The 20,432-nt window shown below is 39.6% G+C and overlaps 1 protein-coding gene across 1 annotated transcript in view; it reads right to left on the bottom strand.

Annotated features, from left to right (window-relative positions):
• Positions 1-20,432, bottom strand: part of CPNE4 (copine 4) — a 194,375-nt gene that overhangs the window by 97,742 nt on the left and 76,201 nt on the right. The window contains exons 3-4 of the mRNA XM_075728118.1: positions 9,132-9,203; positions 5,504-5,578 (exon numbers count right to left, since the gene is read on the bottom strand). Of these exons, the coding sequence (XP_075584233.1) occupies positions 5,504-5,578; positions 9,132-9,203 (147 nt within the window). The remainder of the gene's footprint in view (positions 1-5,503; positions 5,579-9,131; positions 9,204-20,432) is intronic.

A 20,432-nucleotide genomic window follows, 5' to 3' on the forward strand; every position in this document is an offset into this window, starting at 1 on the left:
GCTGGAGGGGGGAAGCTGGCTAACTCAAATTTCTAACTGTGCAATGATGCAAGAGCAGGATTCAAATGGACTCAGCCCGTTTTCTGCAGCTTCAACTCCCTTCTTCATTTTCTTCTTCAAAAGAACCGCATGATTAACTTTATACATATGAATATTATTCTTCTTTATAGGCCATATCCAAAACCACAGACCACCACATCAGTTTGGGGAACTGAGGAATTCTGTTTGCTCTCCCAGTGTTTCTATAAAAGCATTAGTGTAAAAATGACAGTAATATGTATAGTTCTACAATTTTGTCCTCACCAAATGCCCACCATACTTATTTTTGACAAGCTGCATAGCCATTGGGGTGGGAACAGATTTGGATAAGATGCTAGACAAAGTCTGGGCACATAATTTCGGTCAAATTTGTCTTTTGGGCATTTTTACAATTCCACAACTGCAAAACAACAAACAAAGAAATCAGGGCTTTGAAAAGGGACAGCTGAATTTGAATGTCTGGAGAAGGAAGTGAGTCCCTAGGGACCGCAAAACTGTGGGCAAGGCTCAAGCAACCTAAAGTCTTAAAGATGACATCTATCAATGTTGTGTTCCGAGTGCTGTTCTGTGAATGATCTGTTTCTTTTCCTACTCCAGAAAAGGTAATAGTATGTTTAGAAACTGATGCAAAACATGTGCATATGTATTTGTTAAATCTTATCACATGGAAATCTAAACAACAAAGCTGTATGTTTGCCTATTTGTTCCAATTCCATGGTTACAGGACATTTAATGTAAGAGTGTGTAGAATCAGCACAAAACCCAAAAAAGTCTGTAACTCCAGAGTTTGCCTCAAGGGCCTGATGTAGATTTACTATCTGGACTCCATTCAACACTTAAAACTGCTTGTATATAGGGGGCTTTGGTGATCAAATTCTGCCACATTACTACTGCATAGCAAAGAGAAGCAGAGAGAGAGGGTGCTCGTTTAATCATAGTGACACCAAAATCCAGAGTGCATAGGGTTAAAAAAGATTGAGCTGCCTCTTCTCACACACAAGTATATTGACTGAAGCTGAGTAAAAGCTTAATGTTAACAGATGCTTTATCAAATGCAAGTTTGATAAGAAAAGTTATCTTAAAGAAAACACCTCAGAATGATACATCCGAAGAATGCACCCTGGAGTGCAGAAAAATTCAGAAAGGAAACCAGGATTTTGTGTAAGACTCAAAATATAGTACCATTCCCAGCTGAGTATCTTGAAAGCTGAAACAGCAAACCAGCACAAGGGAAGTAATTTTTAATATCTGTTTTTAACTACCAAGGCAATACCACCTAAAGGGAAAGATTTTAATGCTGTATGATTGCTTATATCACCCCCGCTTCAATGCAAAAACAAAGCCTAATTCCTTTCAGAATGAAGGTACAAACAAAAACTCCTTCAATATTGAAGATGCTTCATAACAACTCAAAAATGATACACCAAAGAAACATTTTACTTCATAGCTATTAATGTTTTGAGAGTTTTTTGGTTGTTATGCTGAATGTAATGCTTTGCATTATCTCACAAGAACATCCCCTGAAAGAATAGCAGCAATAAAGGTTTAATGTTTTGATATTTTAATAATGTTTAAATGATTAATGTAATGCATGTGCTAGTGGTATAATGCACACTGTTCTTTCAGTATGTGCAGCAGTTACACAGTAATAACACAAGTACATACCTTAAACTTAAGAAATTAAGTACCTCAATTTTTGAGCACCTAGTTTGACATGTCTTTTAGTACATTAATTTTCAGAGCATGACACTTTTAAAAATTCAGGTTTGGGGGTCAAGTCAGAGGTCCCTCAGAAAAGGGCTCAAGTAGTCAAAAGACACTAATAATTTTGAAAATTCTTCAGCAGCAAGACAGAGCATTTAAGGATTTTTTTTTTTTTAGTAGTTTAGTACCAGGGAAATATATAAAAAGAGCAATATTAGCCTGTATGTTGCAGACATTTGCTGGAAAATCTTTCCCAAGCAATGTTAACTGCCTCTCTCAGAACAGGAAAAGCAGTTTGCCTGCCTCAGTGCTCGTAATTTATTATAGCCATCATAAAAATGTATCTGCTTGTTATGGTAATTGTGACACAGCTATTAATGCAATAGAACCTTTCCAAAAGTTATTGTTCCACTGTGAAGTGTTCTCAGTGGATCTCTTGAAACAAAGATGTGCCATCTGAGCTAACTGGGCTTCAAATAAAACATGAAAATGCAGTTATACCTTCCCAACAAGCATTGCAATAAAAAAATAAACTTTTATCTCTGCAAAGTCAGTTAACTAAAGGAAACTTTCATACCAGTGACTTTCCTATAATTTTTTAGTGAATGTTTCAGCCACATCTCCAGGAAAAATTGAGTAGGCTTTACTCGTTTTATGGCCTCTCTAAAAATCTTGCAGTTTTATGTGGGGGGAGTGAAAAAAAACAACAAACATATACTGCCTGTTAAATTAGACCAAGAAATTTTGTTTAATCTCCAAAAATGTGTTGTTCACACCTTTTTCCTTAGTGGAGGAAACCCACACGTTTAAGGACCACAATCTGTATCCTGTTTCAAGGAATTTCTCTTTAAAGGGTGGAGGAAGAAAATTCTTGTCCATTCAAGATACCACCGACAGTGTTGGATAGAAAGAATTTTTTTTTTTTTTTTTTTTACCCTTAAAGCACATCCAGAACCTCCCCCGCACCCCTTCCTTTATCCCCAAGTTGTGAGACATTTGGATTCAACTTGTCTTCTGCCACCCCCAGAGCTACCAGTGCAGGAACCCCTGGGGTTACAAAAGTGACCCTGTGTAGCAGCATGTGAACAATTGCTCCCACAGGCTTCCTCTGTCTTTCAGGAGAATCCCAGGCCAGTTCCAGCCCTCAGTCTGCTTCTCTGATGTTACATCTCTACTCAGGTCTTCACTTCTCTGAGCAGGGAAAGGCATGCAAAACCATGCTTACGATTTCACAAGATGGGCTCTTCTCAATTCTCTGATGGTTTTTTTTGACCTTTATGTGACATCATTATGTGTTCAAAAAATGGGTAGATGTGGCACTTTGGGACATGGCTTAGTGGGCATGCTGGTGTTGGGTTGATGATTTGACTGATGATCTTAGAGATCCTTTCCAACCTTAAGGATTCCTAGTTTTACCTTCATTAAAAGTAATCCAGCCACCAAGCCAGGAAACGTGAAATTACCACTCTACCCTTAATTGGTTCAGTGGTGGACTTGGTAGTGTTAGGTTAATGGTTGGACTGGATCATCTTAAAGGTCTTTTCCAACCTAAACGATTCTATGATTCTATCAGGGCACTCATACTTTTTCACCAATGGCTGAACTATACAATTTAAGTAATTTCAAACCTTAGTAACAGTAATTACTAATAGCACCTTGCATCTACTGAGGTCAAAGTTCATTATAAGCCATACCAAAAGCCCTAGCCTTTTCTTTTTCACCAGGGGAGGTTTAGGTTGGAAATTAGGAAAAATTTCTTCACGGAAAGGGTGGTCAAGCATTGGAAGGCTGCACAGAGAGGTGGTGGAGTCACCATCCCTGGAAGTGTTCAAAAAATGGGTAGACGTGGCACTTCGGGACATGGTTTAGTCTAGGCTACCCTTGATTGGTTTAGTGTGGACTTGGTAGTGTAGGTTAATGGTTGGACTGGATGATCTTAAAGGTCTTTTCCAACCTAAACGATTCTATGATTCTATGATTCTTATAAATGAGGTAAGCCAAGGTTCAGCCAGGTTTAGAGCTATGTCTCTAGCTGGAGGAAACTGAAAGACTTCTTTCAAATGTAATAGGCTTCCAGTGATTTTCATCAGCTGAAGACAGGAGTTTTGATTCAGATAACCTACAATGAGTCATTGCCTGAGTTGCACAATGCACCATCCAGGAATTTTTTATTAGATGAAGCCCACCTTGACTGGACATGTCAAAATGGTAAGAATGACAATGTTCTTGCAATATTTCAGAATGATCCTCCTTAATTTATCTCCATAAAGTGTTTCAACCACTCTCTAAAGCTATTGCCCAGACAACATTGACCTGGCTCAGAAGCACACTCTGGCATTGTCCTTTTAATTCATACCAACAAGAGCCATAAGCAGTCATAATATCCACACCAGATTACATTTTACATTTGTGGAAAAAGAATGACCAAGTGAAGTCTTATTGTGTTGTACATTTCCTTTCCTTTTTCTAGATGTGACAGCATGTGGAACAGGAAGAAACTTGTGTACAACTTTGGAAATTAGGCCTAAAGATGTCTGTCTAAAGAGAGGTTGTTAAATCTACATTTTGACACCTAAATAAATTATGTGATTCAGAAACACTAATACTCCAGCAACTCTGAAGGAAGAGGTAATTCATCTTTCAGATGAGAAGCAAATTAAGGTCATGATCATTTATGATTGTTAATGATCCTGAGCACAGTAATGTTATTTACCTGTATGTTCTAAATAAATTCTGGTACCATTAATCTTTCTGGGTACTTTCTGCTTGTCTGAGTTTTCCTGGCATTTTCAACTGAAAATGTTATTCATCAGTTACAGCCTGATTTTGAAAATCTGATGTTTGTATCCAAAAGTACTCTCACTGATTTGAATTTAAACTACTCACATGCCAAATGTTTACAAGCACATGCTTAGAGCATTAGAATCATAAACTTTTATATAGTGTTACCATATGGTTCTAATTAGAAGCAGCTTTATATATAGGAAGGGACTATATAGTAATGGTAGTTATTATGATTGAGTACAACTGTAATCATCTGATCTTCAGTTATATGTAAAGCCCTATTATCTAAAGAGGGTCATAGTCTTATGACATCTATTCATTACAAAGTTATTCCCCAGCTCACCTCAAATAATTATGTGTCTTCTATTACACTGAAGTAACAGAGAGTGTGTATTACAAGCAGTCATCTGGATTTCTTGGGCTGTCTATTGCTTGAGGTGCTTATTATATGTGTATTGCTGAACAACAATGGATATTTTCAGAAAGAATTAGTCCTTATAATGAAGAGCAGTGTTCAAGTGGAGAGATTTGTTATTAAAGAGGGAAAAAGTTTTTAACAACTATGCAAGTCTTTTTCTCACATTCAAGCTACATTTTGTTGAACAAAATGTGTATCATGACTGAGCTGTTATGAAGTTTTCTAGCTTTATTTTAAGATGGTTACTTCAACTGTAACATCTTTGACTACTTATAGAAAGCTCACTTCTCTAAGCACTTCTGATCTGTGGCATTTTAAATAATTAAATTGTCTTGGTTATAGCATAATTAAATTGTCTTGGTTTTAATTAGATTCCCTTGAGGTTTTTTTTTTTTAATTACTTCGCAACTTGAGGAAAGCCTCATTGTGAACATTCATCTGAAATCTCTGATCTGTTTAATAATATAAGGCAAAACATATCTGTTGGGGAAAATCTCATCAAATTATATTTGCAGGCATTCTTATATCTTTCAGTAAGGTTAATATCAAGCAGCTTACCTTGTCATCCAATTTCCGTGCACTGAATGAAAGTTCGACGTAGTCGTCATTGCCAGACAATTCCTCAGCAATCACCTAAATGGAAAGCTACATCTGAGTTTTGCACACATGAAAGAGGAGAAAGATGCCATTTTCCAGCGTGAAGACTGCAGACCCCATTAGGAAACTGAAGCATGGTACAAGTTAGTATGTTTCTCTTTGCAGTCAGGAAGGGCAAAGAGCATTTAGTGAATCCCTTGCTCAGCTGATGCCTGGCACTCTGTTAAGCCCACGAACCTGAATCACTTTGTATCACCTGACTATGCCTTGTCAATCACCTGTCAACGGACAGACCTCAACATCCATCACAGATCCCTTTCCTCTGACCAAGTACTTTTCCTCAGATAGGACAATGGAGAATTCCACAGCCTCACAGTGTCCAAGGGGACAAAAAAGCTATACAAGACTTGTATTATTTGGGTCTAACAGATTATTTTTATGCTGCTTCAGCATCATTTAGCAAGCTAAACAGAAAAAGAAGTGAAGTCACCTGTCATTGGTTGCCATGAAAGGCACATTTACAGTGGGGGAGTTCTCCTGGTATGTATAGTTTTTCTGCAATAGCTATATTGGCAAAATCATTTACTGTAGACTTAGTCAGAAGAAAGTAACACTAAAATAATGTAGTGTGATTCTTTCAGATGGTGTAAGCTATGCTGATAATGATAATGTGCTGTGCAATGTTTTTAAAAAAAACCCAACAAAACCAACCAAAACAGCCTTCCTGACTAGGCCATTAAAATGCTTCAGTGGAGAGAAAGTATTAACCAAACCTGGGATATTTCACTGAAAAATGTTCTTTGAAACAAACCACATTATATTCTATTTGACAGTTATAAAATCTTTCCCTATTGTAAATATTCTCCCCAGAGATTAAATCACCCAAAAGAACCTATTTCCTGAGTGTTTTATGCCCATGGCCACACACTTGGCAGCCACGTCATCTCCCCAGCCAGGCTCAGACCATCTCTACCACATGGACTCCAGGTCCTCGGGGAGCCGCTGGGACACCCCAACTATTCGTCAAACCAGCTGAAGGCTGCTGAGGTTAGAGCTGCAGTCAGAGCGCTGCAGCAGGGGATGCTTCTACTGCACACATATGCAGCTCCCAGGACTTAGCCAGACTGTCTACAGCCTCAATAAACTTCAGTATCATTGGTATTTTTTAAGACCTTTTTTCTTTCTTTGACAGAAATTAACAGATTCTGCATTGGGCATAACTGGCAGGGTTTTGGTAGCAGGGGCTGCAGGGGTGACCTGTGTGGGGAGGCTGTGAACTGCCCCATGCCAGTCACAGCTGGCTCCTGCTAGTCTGGCAGTCGGCAGCAGCTACCAGCTGCATCCCAAAACTTCAACCCATCAGAAGTGCATATGGCGCCTCTGTATGAACACATTTAAGAAAGGGTGGCAGCTGCTAGAAGCAGGATGCACAAAGGGAGGTGCAGTAGGAAGCCTGCGAGGCCAGCCTAAACAAGATCCAGGAGGAGGCATGGGGAAGGGGATGTTGTTGAGGACACAGCTGGAGATGTGCTCTGGGAAGGAGGTGCTCCATACCAGAGGAAGTACCTCTCAGGGCCTGCAGCCTGCAGGTAAGCCTACACTGGAGTAAGGACGCCTCCAAAGGGACTGTGGGGCGTTAAGACTATTCTGTCTGTGACACCTCACAGCAGTTAACTATGCTATTTCTTCATGCAAAATATTCCCATGCAGCCATGTAGGTGCACAGATGCTTAACCGTGCATGAAAGTACCATCACACAGGCATGTATGTGCTGTTTCACATGTTCCAGGCAAATGTGAGCTTGCTGGAAATTTGGCTTATAGAATCTGACAAAAAATTTCTCTTCCACGTAGTTTGATGGTTTAAAGGTCATAAGCTGTATATGACAGTGCTCCGGGATTTGCACACCAAGTTTCACAAATGTTTTTAACTAAAAAAAATGAATCCTCTCTTATAAAGTTTGACAGATGTCCAACTGGAGAAGCTGATCGAGGTTCTGGTTTTATCCCACAGTCATATAATAAAACTGTATTGATGAGACATTACACAGTCAAAGGGCTAATAAAATTCCAGCAAAACATGCCAAGACAGGAATTTTCAAAATCCTACAAAACACTCACTGCACTGAACAAGTTAGGAAACTAACATTTGTAATTTCCATACCTGACAGACACCTGGTATGTACCCCAGGTCCAGAAATAATGATACATATCGAGTTTGACTTACTCTGTTGAGACAGCAAACTTTTCACACAATATTTTTTGTCTGAGTTTGGTTTTCTCCCTTTTGCTCTTTAGTACCGCTGGCTGGAAGCCAAAGCAAGTAGCTAAGGTCCATGGTTCATGGTTATCATCCAATGTTAGGCCAGCAGGGACTATTAACTCATTTTCTCTCATCATCTGTATATCACAGAGCATTAATTTTTGCCAGAACACTCTACTAGCAAGCCTAACAATTTTAGTTGAGCTACAGCATTTCTGTTTTCACAAGACTAAACTCCTTTGTGTCCTTCATAGAGCAGGAGGGGGGCCCGGAACACCATGGGGATGGGCAAGATGAAGTATGCCCAGATAATCCCAGCAGGCAAAGCACACCAAGTTATTTAGGGAGCAAAACCCTCTCCTGGTCCTATTCAGCCAGAAGAGCAGGGCTTTCCAATGCCAGACCAAAAATGAGTTTCACCTTATACATTTAAGCAAATCCTTTCCCATCCAGGCACCAAGGAAGACATCTAAGAAACAAAATTCCCTGGGCTCTCAGAAAGCATTATTTCTTACAGTCTGCTGTCTCTTCTGTGGCTGGAGGCAGAAAAAAAAATCCAAACAATCAAGCCAAAAGAAACCCATCTGGCTAATTGCACATCAAGGAAAAAAATCCTTCTCAACCCCATGAGGCAACAGAGCAGAGATACCCAAAGCAGAATATTTTATTATAGTCTTTGTCTTAATGCAGAGCTGCAAATGTCACAAGCATACTAGGTTCAGTGCAGACAAGCTTGATCTCCTAAACAAGCCAGCAAAGAGGAAGATGAAAGAGGAGTAATACATTGATTTGCAGATTTCAAGATACACATGGGGCTGCTATAACTATCCAGTCTGTAATTGCATTACAACACAGCTAAAATACCTAATCTCATCAAACTTCTGCAATTGGTGTTGCTGGGAGTGTGTGTTTTCTGAGTTGGTGTTTTGTTTTTTGGGGTTTTTTTTAGAAACTGGAAAAAGCCCAAAGGCCAAGAAACATCAGACTCCTTTGTGTGTCAAAGTGGGTCAAAATGAATTTCTGAAGGTTCTAGAGCTTCAACTAAAAGTAATCAAGCAGCACAACTTTCTTGTTGTCATCAAAGTACCTTAAAAGTAGTAGTTGTAAATATTATGGCTTTTGCACAAATCATACTCTATTTGTTGCCATTTCCTTACAACAAGCATTTATCAGAAACAGTACAAGTAATCAGTTAAATAAACAATTTAAATACATTTCTCAATGAAGGGTTGTTCTGGTTACTTAGCAGGGTGCTTTTAGGGAGAATTAGTCACATTAGATGTTTCTAAACAACAGGAAAATAAGTGTGTATTTAAGACTGACTTACTGTTATAGATGACTTTCCTGCTGTGTTCCCATGTTTGAGTAAGGACTTGGAGAGTTTCCTCTGAGAAACGATCTGCACAAAAATAAAAACAAAGGGAAAAAATTAGAATCTGTAGTAAATACATGGCTTATTGTGATTTCATTTTTATGTTGCTTTTTTTTTGTATCAAGGTAGTGTCTTAATCCAGTTTAAGCCCATTATTTCTGTCTAATGCACCATGAATAAGTAAAACAATCTTTTTCTCTTTCTCTTTCAGGAAATCTTTAGATCTGAAGACTAGTATCAGCTCTCCACAGTCATCTTTAGACTACAGGACCCAAGTCTGTCCTATCTTTCCTTTTTGACCAAATTTTCTAGCCCTCAAACCATTCTTACTGCTCTCTGCTGAGCCCTCATGGACTGGCCCGTATCCTACTCTTAGAATAATGCTCAACATTGGACACAATACTCCTGGTCCTTCCTATGCAAGAAGAGCTTCTCATGTCTTACAAGCTATGCTGCTGATACACTCCAGAATTTAATGTGACTTATTTTAAGAACACCATGATACTGTTAACTAATGTTCATTTTACGACCTTTTCAGATTGCCAGCTGTTTCTTACCCTGCATTTTTGCAGCTGGCTATTACTTAAGTGAATAATTTAACACTCATCCTTTTTTGACTGCCTTCCATAAACCAGCCTGCTACCATCATCTCACTCACTTTTCCAAATTAATGTTTGGATTTCACCCCTAGTATTGGTCAGTGACAACAACAGGCAGGAGTACAGTGTATTGGGCTTGCGTGGCAAGGTTTTGGTAGCAGTGGGGCTACAGGGGTGGCTTCTGTGAGAAGCTGCTAGAAGCTTCCCCTATGTCCGACAGAGCCAATGCCAGCCAGCTCCAAAACAGACCCGCTCCTGGCCAAGGCTGAGCCCATCAGCAATGGTGGTAGGGCCTCGGTGGTAACATATTTAACAAGGGGGAGTGGGGGGAAATCAACCCAAAACACCGGGACACAAACTGCAGCGAGAATATGTGAGAGGAATGACTCTGCAGATGCCAAGGTCAGTGAAGAAGGAGGGGGAGGAGGTGCTCCAGGCACCAGAGCAGAGATTCCCCTGCAGCCCCTGGTGAAGACCATGGTGAGGCAGGCTGTGCCCCTGCAGCCCATGGAGGTCCATGGTGGAGCAGATATCCACCTGCAGCCTGGGGAGGACCCCATACCAGAGCAGGTGGATGTGCCCAAAGGAGGCTGTGACCCCGTGGGAAGCCCATGCTGGAGCAGGCTCCTGGCAGGACCTGTGGGCCCATGGAGAGAGAGGAGCCCACGCTGGAGCAGGTTTGCTGGCAGGACTTGTGACCCCACGGGGGACCCACGCTGGAGCAGTCTGCTCCTGAAGGACTGCACCCCGTGGAAGGGACCCACGCTGGAGCAGTTCATGAGGAACTGTATGTGGCCTGTGGGAAGGACCCACATTGGAGAAGTTTGTTGAGGACTGTCTCCTGTGGGAGGGACCCCACGCTGGAGCAGGGGAAAGAGTGTGAGGAGTCCTCCCGTTGGGAGGAGGGAGCAGCAGAGACGATGTGTGTTGAACTGACCACAACCTCCATTCTCCGTCCCCCTGTGCAGCTCGGGGGGAGGAGGTAAAGTAAATCATGAGTGAAGTTGTGCCCGGAAAGAAGGGAGGGGTGGGGGGAAGGTGTTTTAAGATTTAGTTTTATTTTTCTCATTACCCTACTCAGTTTTGACTGGCAATAAATTAAACTGATTTTCCCTAAGTTGAGTCTGTTTTGCCTGTGATGGTAATTGCTGAGTGATCTCCCTGTCCTTATCTCAACCCACGAGCTTTTTTGTTACATTTTCTCTCCCCTGTCCAGTTGAGAAGGGGAGTGATAGAGCACTGTGTGGTGTTTAGCTGCCTGCTGGGTTAAACCACAACATACAGGTAAGATGACCAGTACTGCTAGGATTCAGATGTCCTTTTTCTTCCTAGGATCTTGGAAAGATTGTTTGCTGTGACCCCTTAAGTCACCCATACCCCTCTTTTCTTGCCAGCTAAACAGGTTGAAGTACAAATAGGTGCAGTCCTGTGAACTGTGATGTGCAATTTAAAAAACCTTGTTTGAGATTCTCAGACGGAAGGTAATATCAGAAATACAACAGATTATTCTTAATATATAATTAAACTATGGGTTCTGTACCAACCAGACAATGAATTATGGCAGCTGGGGAGCAGGGCCCATTTCTCTCTATGACCTCTTCCCCTTCCCTGAGATGCACAGACAACTTAGTAAAATACATTAAGCTCTTCCACTGAAAACTGTGGGTATTGTATACCAGAAACCTTTTCAGTTATGTTACATGTATATATCCCCGGTATGATCTAGAACTTGGATGGGAACCTATCCTTCAGCTAGCCTCCTTCAGAAAGAGCAGGACTTCTGCCCCTGAACTACCCAAATTCCTGCAGCTCCCTTTGCTGCTTTGGAAAGCATTCCAGCTTTCAAGAGGCATCAGGCAGACAGAAACCCGAAGCTCAGGAGCTCCCATGCAGGTGGCAGATAGATGGCTCGCAGTTCCAAAGAAGATAATTTATTCTGACATTCCCATTAGCAGATCACATTAATAAGACTCGCTCTCTAAGCCATTAGCATCATTGTGACACAGCAAGCACTCTGCATATGTAAATATGTGTATTTGGGTGCAACTGTTTACCAGTTGTTAATTAAGTGGCCAGTAAAATGAATCTTCCATCTGGCAACAATATGCCAACATCATTGCCTCAAACTGTAATTAGTGATTTAGGATCTGCAGACTATCATTGCAATAACTGTCAAGGAATCTATTTTCCTTAGCAGTAAATTGCCTTTTTTGTTCATGCACTGTACAAACCAGCTCTCATTGGTTAAAAGAACCACTTCTAAAGAAGCCACCATCAATTATATATCATATTTATTGTTTACATATCCGTGTAAATCTTCTTCTGAACATTATCATAAAAAGCATTTGCTGACCAGACAGTAAGACCTAAACAACGGTAACTCGAGAGGAAGCACTTGCCTAAGTTCAGAGTTACAGAGATGGCTGAACTTGCAAAATGGCTTACAAGAAGGTAGTCAACTACAGGTCTTCCATGTGTCAGGAATTTTTGGTTTGACTCCTACTTCAAAAACTTGCAATTAAAAACTTCAGCTTCAGAGAAAAAGGTGTTTTGTCCAAAACTGATGTGAAGAAGTGCAGAAAGTAGATGTCTCTCTTCTTTCCAAAACACAGAGAGTAGAATCCAGTTCAGCTCTAGTAAACCTCATTACATTTTCAGAACATGTTTTCTCATGAACATTTTATTAGAAGCATGACCTACTGGTGAACAAATGGATGTAGAAAGCTTAGAGATTTAAGAGGTGAGGCTCAGAGAAACTTAGGAAGTGAAGTTAAATTTATTTGCAGCTATAGCCACATATAAATTACTACCCAGTTCCGGTCTAAGACAGCCACATGTACAGTAATACATGTCATATTGAGTATGTTTGCAAGAGGTGGGAATACAAAGAGAATGTAAAAGCTGCTGCTCTGTTTCAGAGAGGGAGGATACGCACATGAAGTGATTCCTATTTACCAAATATGCAATCATCTCAACAGACCATCATCTCAACTAGATTTCTGGTCTGTGGTGTTAAGGGATATCAGCTCCGTGGTAAGACAGGGGTGGGAAATTCCCTTGAAGATGATCTAAATTTCCCTTATTACATACAAGCCCAAATAGGTTAAGGACAGATGTGAACAGATGCTCTATATTGCTGTAATTAAATCTGGATTCACATGTTGCCCCCTTTGATCCTATTTCTCATTTAAAATATATAAAAGGTGCTTTGCTTTTTTATTTTAAAAGTATGAACAGATGCAACACTTTGGATAAAAGCACTGAGGCACTGACACCAGCTGTGTACAGTGCATTGCTCAGCAGCGACTCAGAGACAAGGACTCTGGTGAAGGCTTGCTCTCTCCTATGTCTGAGCTGTGACTAATCAGCACTGTGTAAGATGAGCTGTGAAATATAATGACCCATTTTACCTGGCTTGTGTAAGAACCTTTTAAAATATATTTCTCTATGTGGTCCTTCCTTCACCAAATACAGGGATAACTTTCAATAATATCATACAGAATTCCCAACGCTTATAAATCAAACTAATGAGAAAATTTCAATATGGCTTTTTAACCTAGTGATTTAGCATTGGCAGGAACAGACAAATCCCATATATCGTACTGAGAAATCCCGTTTACGTTGACAGCTGGGGCTGGTCCAAGTTCTTTCAACAGCTCTGACTCAACAGCAAGGTGCCACCCTGAGCCAGGGGCCTGATGGTCACACTCCACATTTCCTCTGGGATCAGAAAGCTGTGTGGTTTTTGTTTATTTACTTGCTTCAATTAAATTGACTTGTATAATATCTAGCTCTGGACATAACACCAATATTCTTTTGTTAAAGGCTTCTTGAAACATCCATGGATAATGGCCGTAGCTCCTTTTCTATTTATGTGCTGTGACACTTGGCTTTTGTTAATTCTTGTGACATGGGAACCACTGGTCTCTGATTTTGACAGAACCAAGGACTGGGCAAATAGTCTGCTTAGTGACATGTAAGAGTGTATGCAACTTAGCTTTGTGGCTACAAAACTAGAAGATTAGGATCATTTAAAATAACTCCTTCAATGTCTCAAATTCTTTATTCAGACTGGCCTCTTCCACCAATTGGATTTTCTTACAGGAACCCCAAATTTAGTTATTTAGACAGCCAGGTTAGGCACAAATTTCCCTCCACAGTACACAACTCCAAGAATTCTTTGTATCTCTTCCTTGCCAGCTGGGATAGTCAGACAAATAGCTTTACCTGAACAATCATTTCCCAGCACCTCTATGTTAATTCTTCTCCCAGATATGTTATTGCTGTTATAGGAACTTGCACAGTTGCTTAACTTTCTTCTAGCAGACCCAACTCTTTTCAGGACTGCAAAGAGCACCTACTCACATTTTACTAACACTCTTTCCTTCATCCAAATGCCTTCTACACAGACTGAATCTTCAGCATCAAACGCATTCACTTGCCCAGTGCAGAGCCCTTGGTGCCACATACACTACAGCCTCGAGCCTGGAGAAGGTATCTCCCACCAAACAGCAATGGTACATGTAGAAACAGAGCATTTTTCTAACAGCTTCCACTAGAACTGTCTTGATATATCAAGCAAAGAAAAGTAGCCATCATACTTTTTCCAAAAATGTCTCTCTTGAACCTTTCACCAACTCTTGCAAAAATCTGCATATTCTTCTCTAGACATCTAATTGTCCTCCAGATCAGCTCTGTGGTTTGATAGGGCTTCTAACTCAACAAGCGTTACTTTCCCCTCCTCCCCTAGGCACTACTTCAATTTGTATCTTTGCAAATTGCAGTTGAACTAGCTGCAGAATGAGCACTGTAATCTCTCAGGCTTGTCCATGGTTTTGGCATCATATTAGGTCATGCACCAGTGTCCAGCTTAAGCCTCATGAACACTCCAGTTGCTTTTGGACTGCTAACCCACGCACCTTTAGCTGTGATTCTACCTACTGATCCTCTGCTGAACCTCTCTGAGCTAATCTCATCTTTTTGCTCACACTATGCATGCACTTCCCAAGTGGCATATTTCACTCAGCTATCAGCACCTTCTTTTAAACATGGCACTATGGTTACTACAGCATGTACACCTCCCTGTGGTGGTGCTTGTGAGTACACCTAGGAAGCACATTCTGTCCAAACTGCATTTCTCTGTAGTATAGCGATTTACATTTCACAGTACCACAGCTCTGCTTCCTCCTCCCTCCTTAAACTTCAGCAAGGGCTAATTCTGTGCCCTGCAGTTGTCTTTTCCAAGCCTTTTGCCTCAGTTATTAGTTATGATTTAGTGTCTTAAGATAGGCTCAGTTAATACCCCAAACTGAGAAGACTGAGTTTTCAACCTTACATCAGCCTTCCATATTTTCATTTTGTTTTTCTCAATTTAGAAAAGTGAACAAACATGTTTCTTTTCAAAGGGGATTCTTCAAATTCCTGTAATAGTGTCAGTTCTCCTCCTCCAGTTAAATTAACTAACAGCTACTAAAACATTAAGTGCTTCAAACCTACTTTATAAGAAACCTGTCTTTATCTCACTGTCATCCTCTTCACCTGCACCCCACTGCTTGTAGAGAGAGGATGAATGCTATTTAAGCCTTCTTGGGCTGTCCTCCACATTTTTGAGGAGGAACTACTGTGTTGGGTCTTTAAATCACTAGTTTGGGATTTTCTTGCTTGCACCATGTTGTGCTCAGCATTGCTTGGATTCAAAAAGTGAGACGAGTACTTGTGAAATTTCAGCCTCCAAGTTCAGACTGCTCAGCACTGTACAGCAACCTGCCTTTCTAAAACAACAGTTGATTTGAATGAGTTTTTCAGAGCCCCCTGATGTTACAGCTTTTTTAATAGTTTGCTACAAAAGATGCTAAAATGCACAGCTGGCCTAACCTAAAGCATCTTTTCTCTAAGTTCTGTTCCTTTCTTGACAAGCAATTGCTATCTTGCCAAGTTGGGGCAGAGATTTTAACACATACAATTAAAATTACTTTACTGTGTTTCCAAAATCATTTTCAGCCTCAGTATTTAGTAAGAGAAGGATTCTGTGATACGTAAAACTCGGGACATAACGATATCAAAAGTATTTACTTGTTATCGTACATGCTCTCTTAAGCTCTCCCCTTCTTGCATAAAAATAAGTACAACCCTTAAAGCACCTTTTTCAAGCTACAAGGTCTCCCAAATGAATAATAACTAACTAATACTTTCACGGTATTGCTGTAAGTAGAATAATATAACCAGAGCAGCTAGACAAATGATTGGAGATTTAACACTTGCAAAATATATCTTGAAGCCTGTCAATTAAGATATTAGTGTGCTCTTGCTCTAATCCATTTAAGTCAAATACTGTAAGCTTCTAAACACCCACAAATAAAATGACAGACTTTACTAACATTTCACCTGTGTGGGTAAATGACTGATTTAAGCAAGGACAGAAGAACTGAGGTAGCTCTGGCTCACAGCGTAAAAACTGTCTCTCCTTCTTCACTCATTCATCTTTAGACTGGTTTTTAGACTGTTTTTTGACAAAGCAAGATTTATACAACTCTGATGTGCTTGTGTCTGTCTTGCTATCTATCCCCCAGCCACTTCTGAATCCACCAAATAATATCCATGAATGGTGGCATATAGTCAAAAATGCATCAAGCGTGCTACATTTCAACATGAAAAGAGATCAGACAGCAGGTAGATGCCAGTGACATTATTCTACCCTCATGAAAAAAAGGTTTTGGGTATGAGTTCACCCCTTCACAGATAGAAATTCCTGCAAAAAAACAAGATCAGATATATATGTCTATAGTGAAGGAAATTTCATTCTGTCCAACTGCTCATGGAATTCTTGTTTCTTGGTAGAGCCAGTTTTATTGCTATAATCATCCTCCCCATACATATGATACTTTCTGTACTATACTCGCCACTTTTCAAGATCTCTTTTGTTCCCTATAGTATTGATCAGCTCACAGTCTATTTACAGCTGAATTACACCTCTCCCTGTCTTTGTTAAAGATCTGTACCTGAAAATAGTCAATCAAAAAAGAACACTGCGAAAAAAAAGATATCCCTATCACAAGAGGCAATAATGTTATTACAGGAAATAGCTTATCAATAGCTTAAAAGGTCTTTGAATTTAATTAGTACGTAGTGTAGCAGCCCTTTTATAATTAGTCATAATAACTCATTATAATAGCAAACTAAATTTTGAATTACTTCTCTAAAGACTGCTACGGTAATTCATACAAAAAAGATAAAGTATGTAAAAAGAAAGCAGTACACACTGTACAAGTAATTCCATTAACTTTGACCGGCCAGATTCACCTAGAACTCAAAATCTTACAGCTTCAGTGATCATCCTGCAATGGGAAACCAAAAGCTTCCTGGGGATAACTGAGTTGTTTAAATGTTTAGCTAAACTTAGGGAAGAGTGCTGCGTTGATGATTTGATTGTACTCCAAGTCAGCCCTCGTAGAAAATGACACTCATATCTAATAAAGTACATTATTCATCCTATTAATGAATTGAGCAACTTCATTTGAGGGAGATCAAAGGCCAAGTATTTAAAGGTATTTAGATACCTAAGGAGGCATGCAGATATCTAATGAGATTTAGGAATTTAAATACCTTGAAAAAACTGGTCCTATGTCTTTTGCACCACAGAAGCAGTCAACAGTCTATTAAACAAATTTTCTCATACAAACTATTTCAATTTAATTAATTCAGGTGCAATCATGGCTCTTTTAGCCTTTCTCCAACTCAAGAGCAAGGGGATTTGCAATGGCTGAAACTGAACTACTAATCAGTCAGCATTTTCAAGTGCATAATCTGCTAATGGCATATATTATTAAAAGCACACAAGAAATAATAATACTCATTACTGAGAAGGAAGATTTTCAATATAATTTGTACACAAATGCATGTATGGGAAATATTAAATCTCTAAATAATACTTGAAAAGGTTCTTGGCAGGAAAAGTTGTCCATCTCTGCAGTTTTCTTTACTTGTGCTACTAGTTGAGCAAGTAAGGGAGTTGTGAATTGTAACAATATTTTAACAGTTCCATAAATTAAAAGAAACCAAACAAGGAATGGAATCACAAACTTGAAAATGGCAAAGATCAGCCGTGGTAAATAATGAAAGAAAAGCCACAAAGGCTATTGCTGCACTGCAGAGCTGGGATGGTTCACAACATTTAAGAAATAACAAATTTACTGGTTCCTATAATTTAATAATGTTGCAGGCACAGCTGAGCAGTAATCAAGAATGTCTTTGCAACATAAGTTTGTTTAGTTCTTATCAGAAAATGATTATTCATTGAAATAATTTTTGTGAGTTCTTAAAGATCAGGCTGAGACTTCTGGGTGAAACTTCAGAGCAAAAAAGTGTTCCTGAGCCACCCTCCTGATACTTAATTCCTGTGTGGTTGAGAAGTTAACTTTGGCTATCAATAAGTTTGAGCCTTCACTATACTAAATGATGCCATTTCAATGCTTTATAAAGTTTATGGAACATAAAACTGAACAATTCCAATGAAAGAGAGAAGCTCAGAACACATGAAGGCAGTAACATATGAACAGAAAAGGACTTGGGTTTGGGATTTTGCTGTGCCAGCTGAATACCATGAAAATTAGGCTATCAAATTTCTGACAGTGTTTGTCCATATAAGATTTTTTCCATTGTTTTTTGATGGACAAAACCCCCCAAACCACTAGATATATATATAAAAAAAAAAAACCAACCCAGATCTATCTCTTGCCCCTTGAAACAATCAATCACAGTTTTTGTGAACAACCAAAAAGCAACAGAAATACAAAACCTTTGGTGATTAGATGGGGATTCAGTTCACGTGATTAGTCTGGATGAGTGGAGTGCCTGAACACTTTTCCTAGGAATGGGGAAGGGGAAAGAGAAGGGGAAGAATTTAGTCTCCTCAATTACAGACAACATATGTAAAACCACAACCAAGGAGGAACTAATTTATAGCACCTAAAGCAGCTATATGAAAGCAAGAGGTCACCTTTATACAGTGGTGCCCCAAAATGGCAGTTAAAATATTACTGCTTGTGATTTCACTGCTTATCTCTACAAAGATACACGGGTGCCTCTGCTTGCCAGTGCCTATGCAAAGAACAGCAACTATTCAGAGTGAGTCAAAGAGCTAGAATACTAGTGGGCAGATGCACCCACCAAAAAAGTCTAAATATGAGATCAGAGTCCTCAAGGCTACACTATTGTGAACAGATTTCACACTGTTATTATTTTTTCTTGGTGACCATTAAAATTACACTGCAACCAACCCAGCTGTGTGCTATTTATAGAGATCAAATCATTATAAAGACATCTATGCTACAGGCAACAGCAATGACATTTTTCTCCCTTCATTTTCAAGCCAATTAAGTGAGAAGAACATTGTAATAACTTTGTGCTTTGTTTCTCACTCTTCTTGGTGTTATAGGATAGCTTATATTCATCAAGGACACAAAAAGTCTGTCACAGAGAACAGACTTTATTGTGCACTGTAAATATCCTAAATACCAATACCTTCATATTGAACTTTCAAGTTAGTAAATACATATATTTCATATTAATTCTCTCACTGAGAGGACTTTTCCTCTTTCAGCATGTTTGGCCCAACAGCTCTGCGAAGAAAACCAAAGGGATTCACATATGTGGTGGGGCTGAGGAAGAAACAACAAAAGGTAAGAAAATAGGAAACAAAAGCTTTGCAGCATCTTCCATGCCAAGCTACCATGTTCAAGCTACAAACTTACATGGAAGCACTGCAGCAGATAATCTAAATGAAAGCACTGCTTGCTCTCATCACACAAGCCACCCCAGAGTACAGGGTGGAGAGCCAATCTACACTCAGCTCAGTGAAACTGAGACCATCCTTGGCATTGCCATTATGGACAGAGCTGAGATCTGTGTTATGAGACCCTGCATAACAAAAAGTCTGCCAGTTAGAAATAAACTGTGATACCTGAGATACTGTAGCATGCTACCAGTCAGCAATACAGGAATTTACTGCAGACCTAGCTCTGACGACCTCCAGATATAGATCCTATAGGTAAGACTCATCACTCTTAAATTTAGTCATCTAAAAAGTTAGGTATCTACTCTAAGCCAGCTGCCTAGATTCTTTGATAACTGATGGGGAAAGACAAATATCTCCTGAAGGCAATTTATCCTAATCTATGATGGGTGTCTCAGGTGGAATGAATCAACTGCTGGAACTGTCTGTTTCCCTCCACTGAACTAAACATGGAAATCAGAGGAGTAACAGTCTAGACACCTAACTTTTGGATGACTGAGAGTCAGAGAAATTAATCCAACCCTACCCCTCTATTTGCCACATCACCAGGCACTACCCTGTGTGAACAAAGTTTTTTGTAAGCATTCCTTGGACTTGGAACTTGCTTTAAATCCCATATAACGTTAGGAACTAACTTTCTCCCAAATCAGTCTATTTCTCAACGCTGGTGTAATGAGCCTGTGCTCTTACTGTACAAGGCAAATCACTGATGCTGTTTCCTATAGCACTGGCTGACTTGAAGCTATACCTCAGCAGTAAGTCAAACCAGCAGAAGTTCTTAATTATCCTGTTCAAAGCACCAATTAAGAATTTTGTCATGAATGACAAATCTCACCCATCGGTCATTTAACAAAGCAATATATTTCA

This window comes from Pelecanus crispus, chromosome 2, assembly GCF_030463565.1.
Source record: "Pelecanus crispus isolate bPelCri1 chromosome 2, bPelCri1.pri, whole genome shotgun sequence".
NCBI classification, from domain to species: Eukaryota; Metazoa; Chordata; class Aves; order Pelecaniformes; family Pelecanidae; genus Pelecanus; species Pelecanus crispus.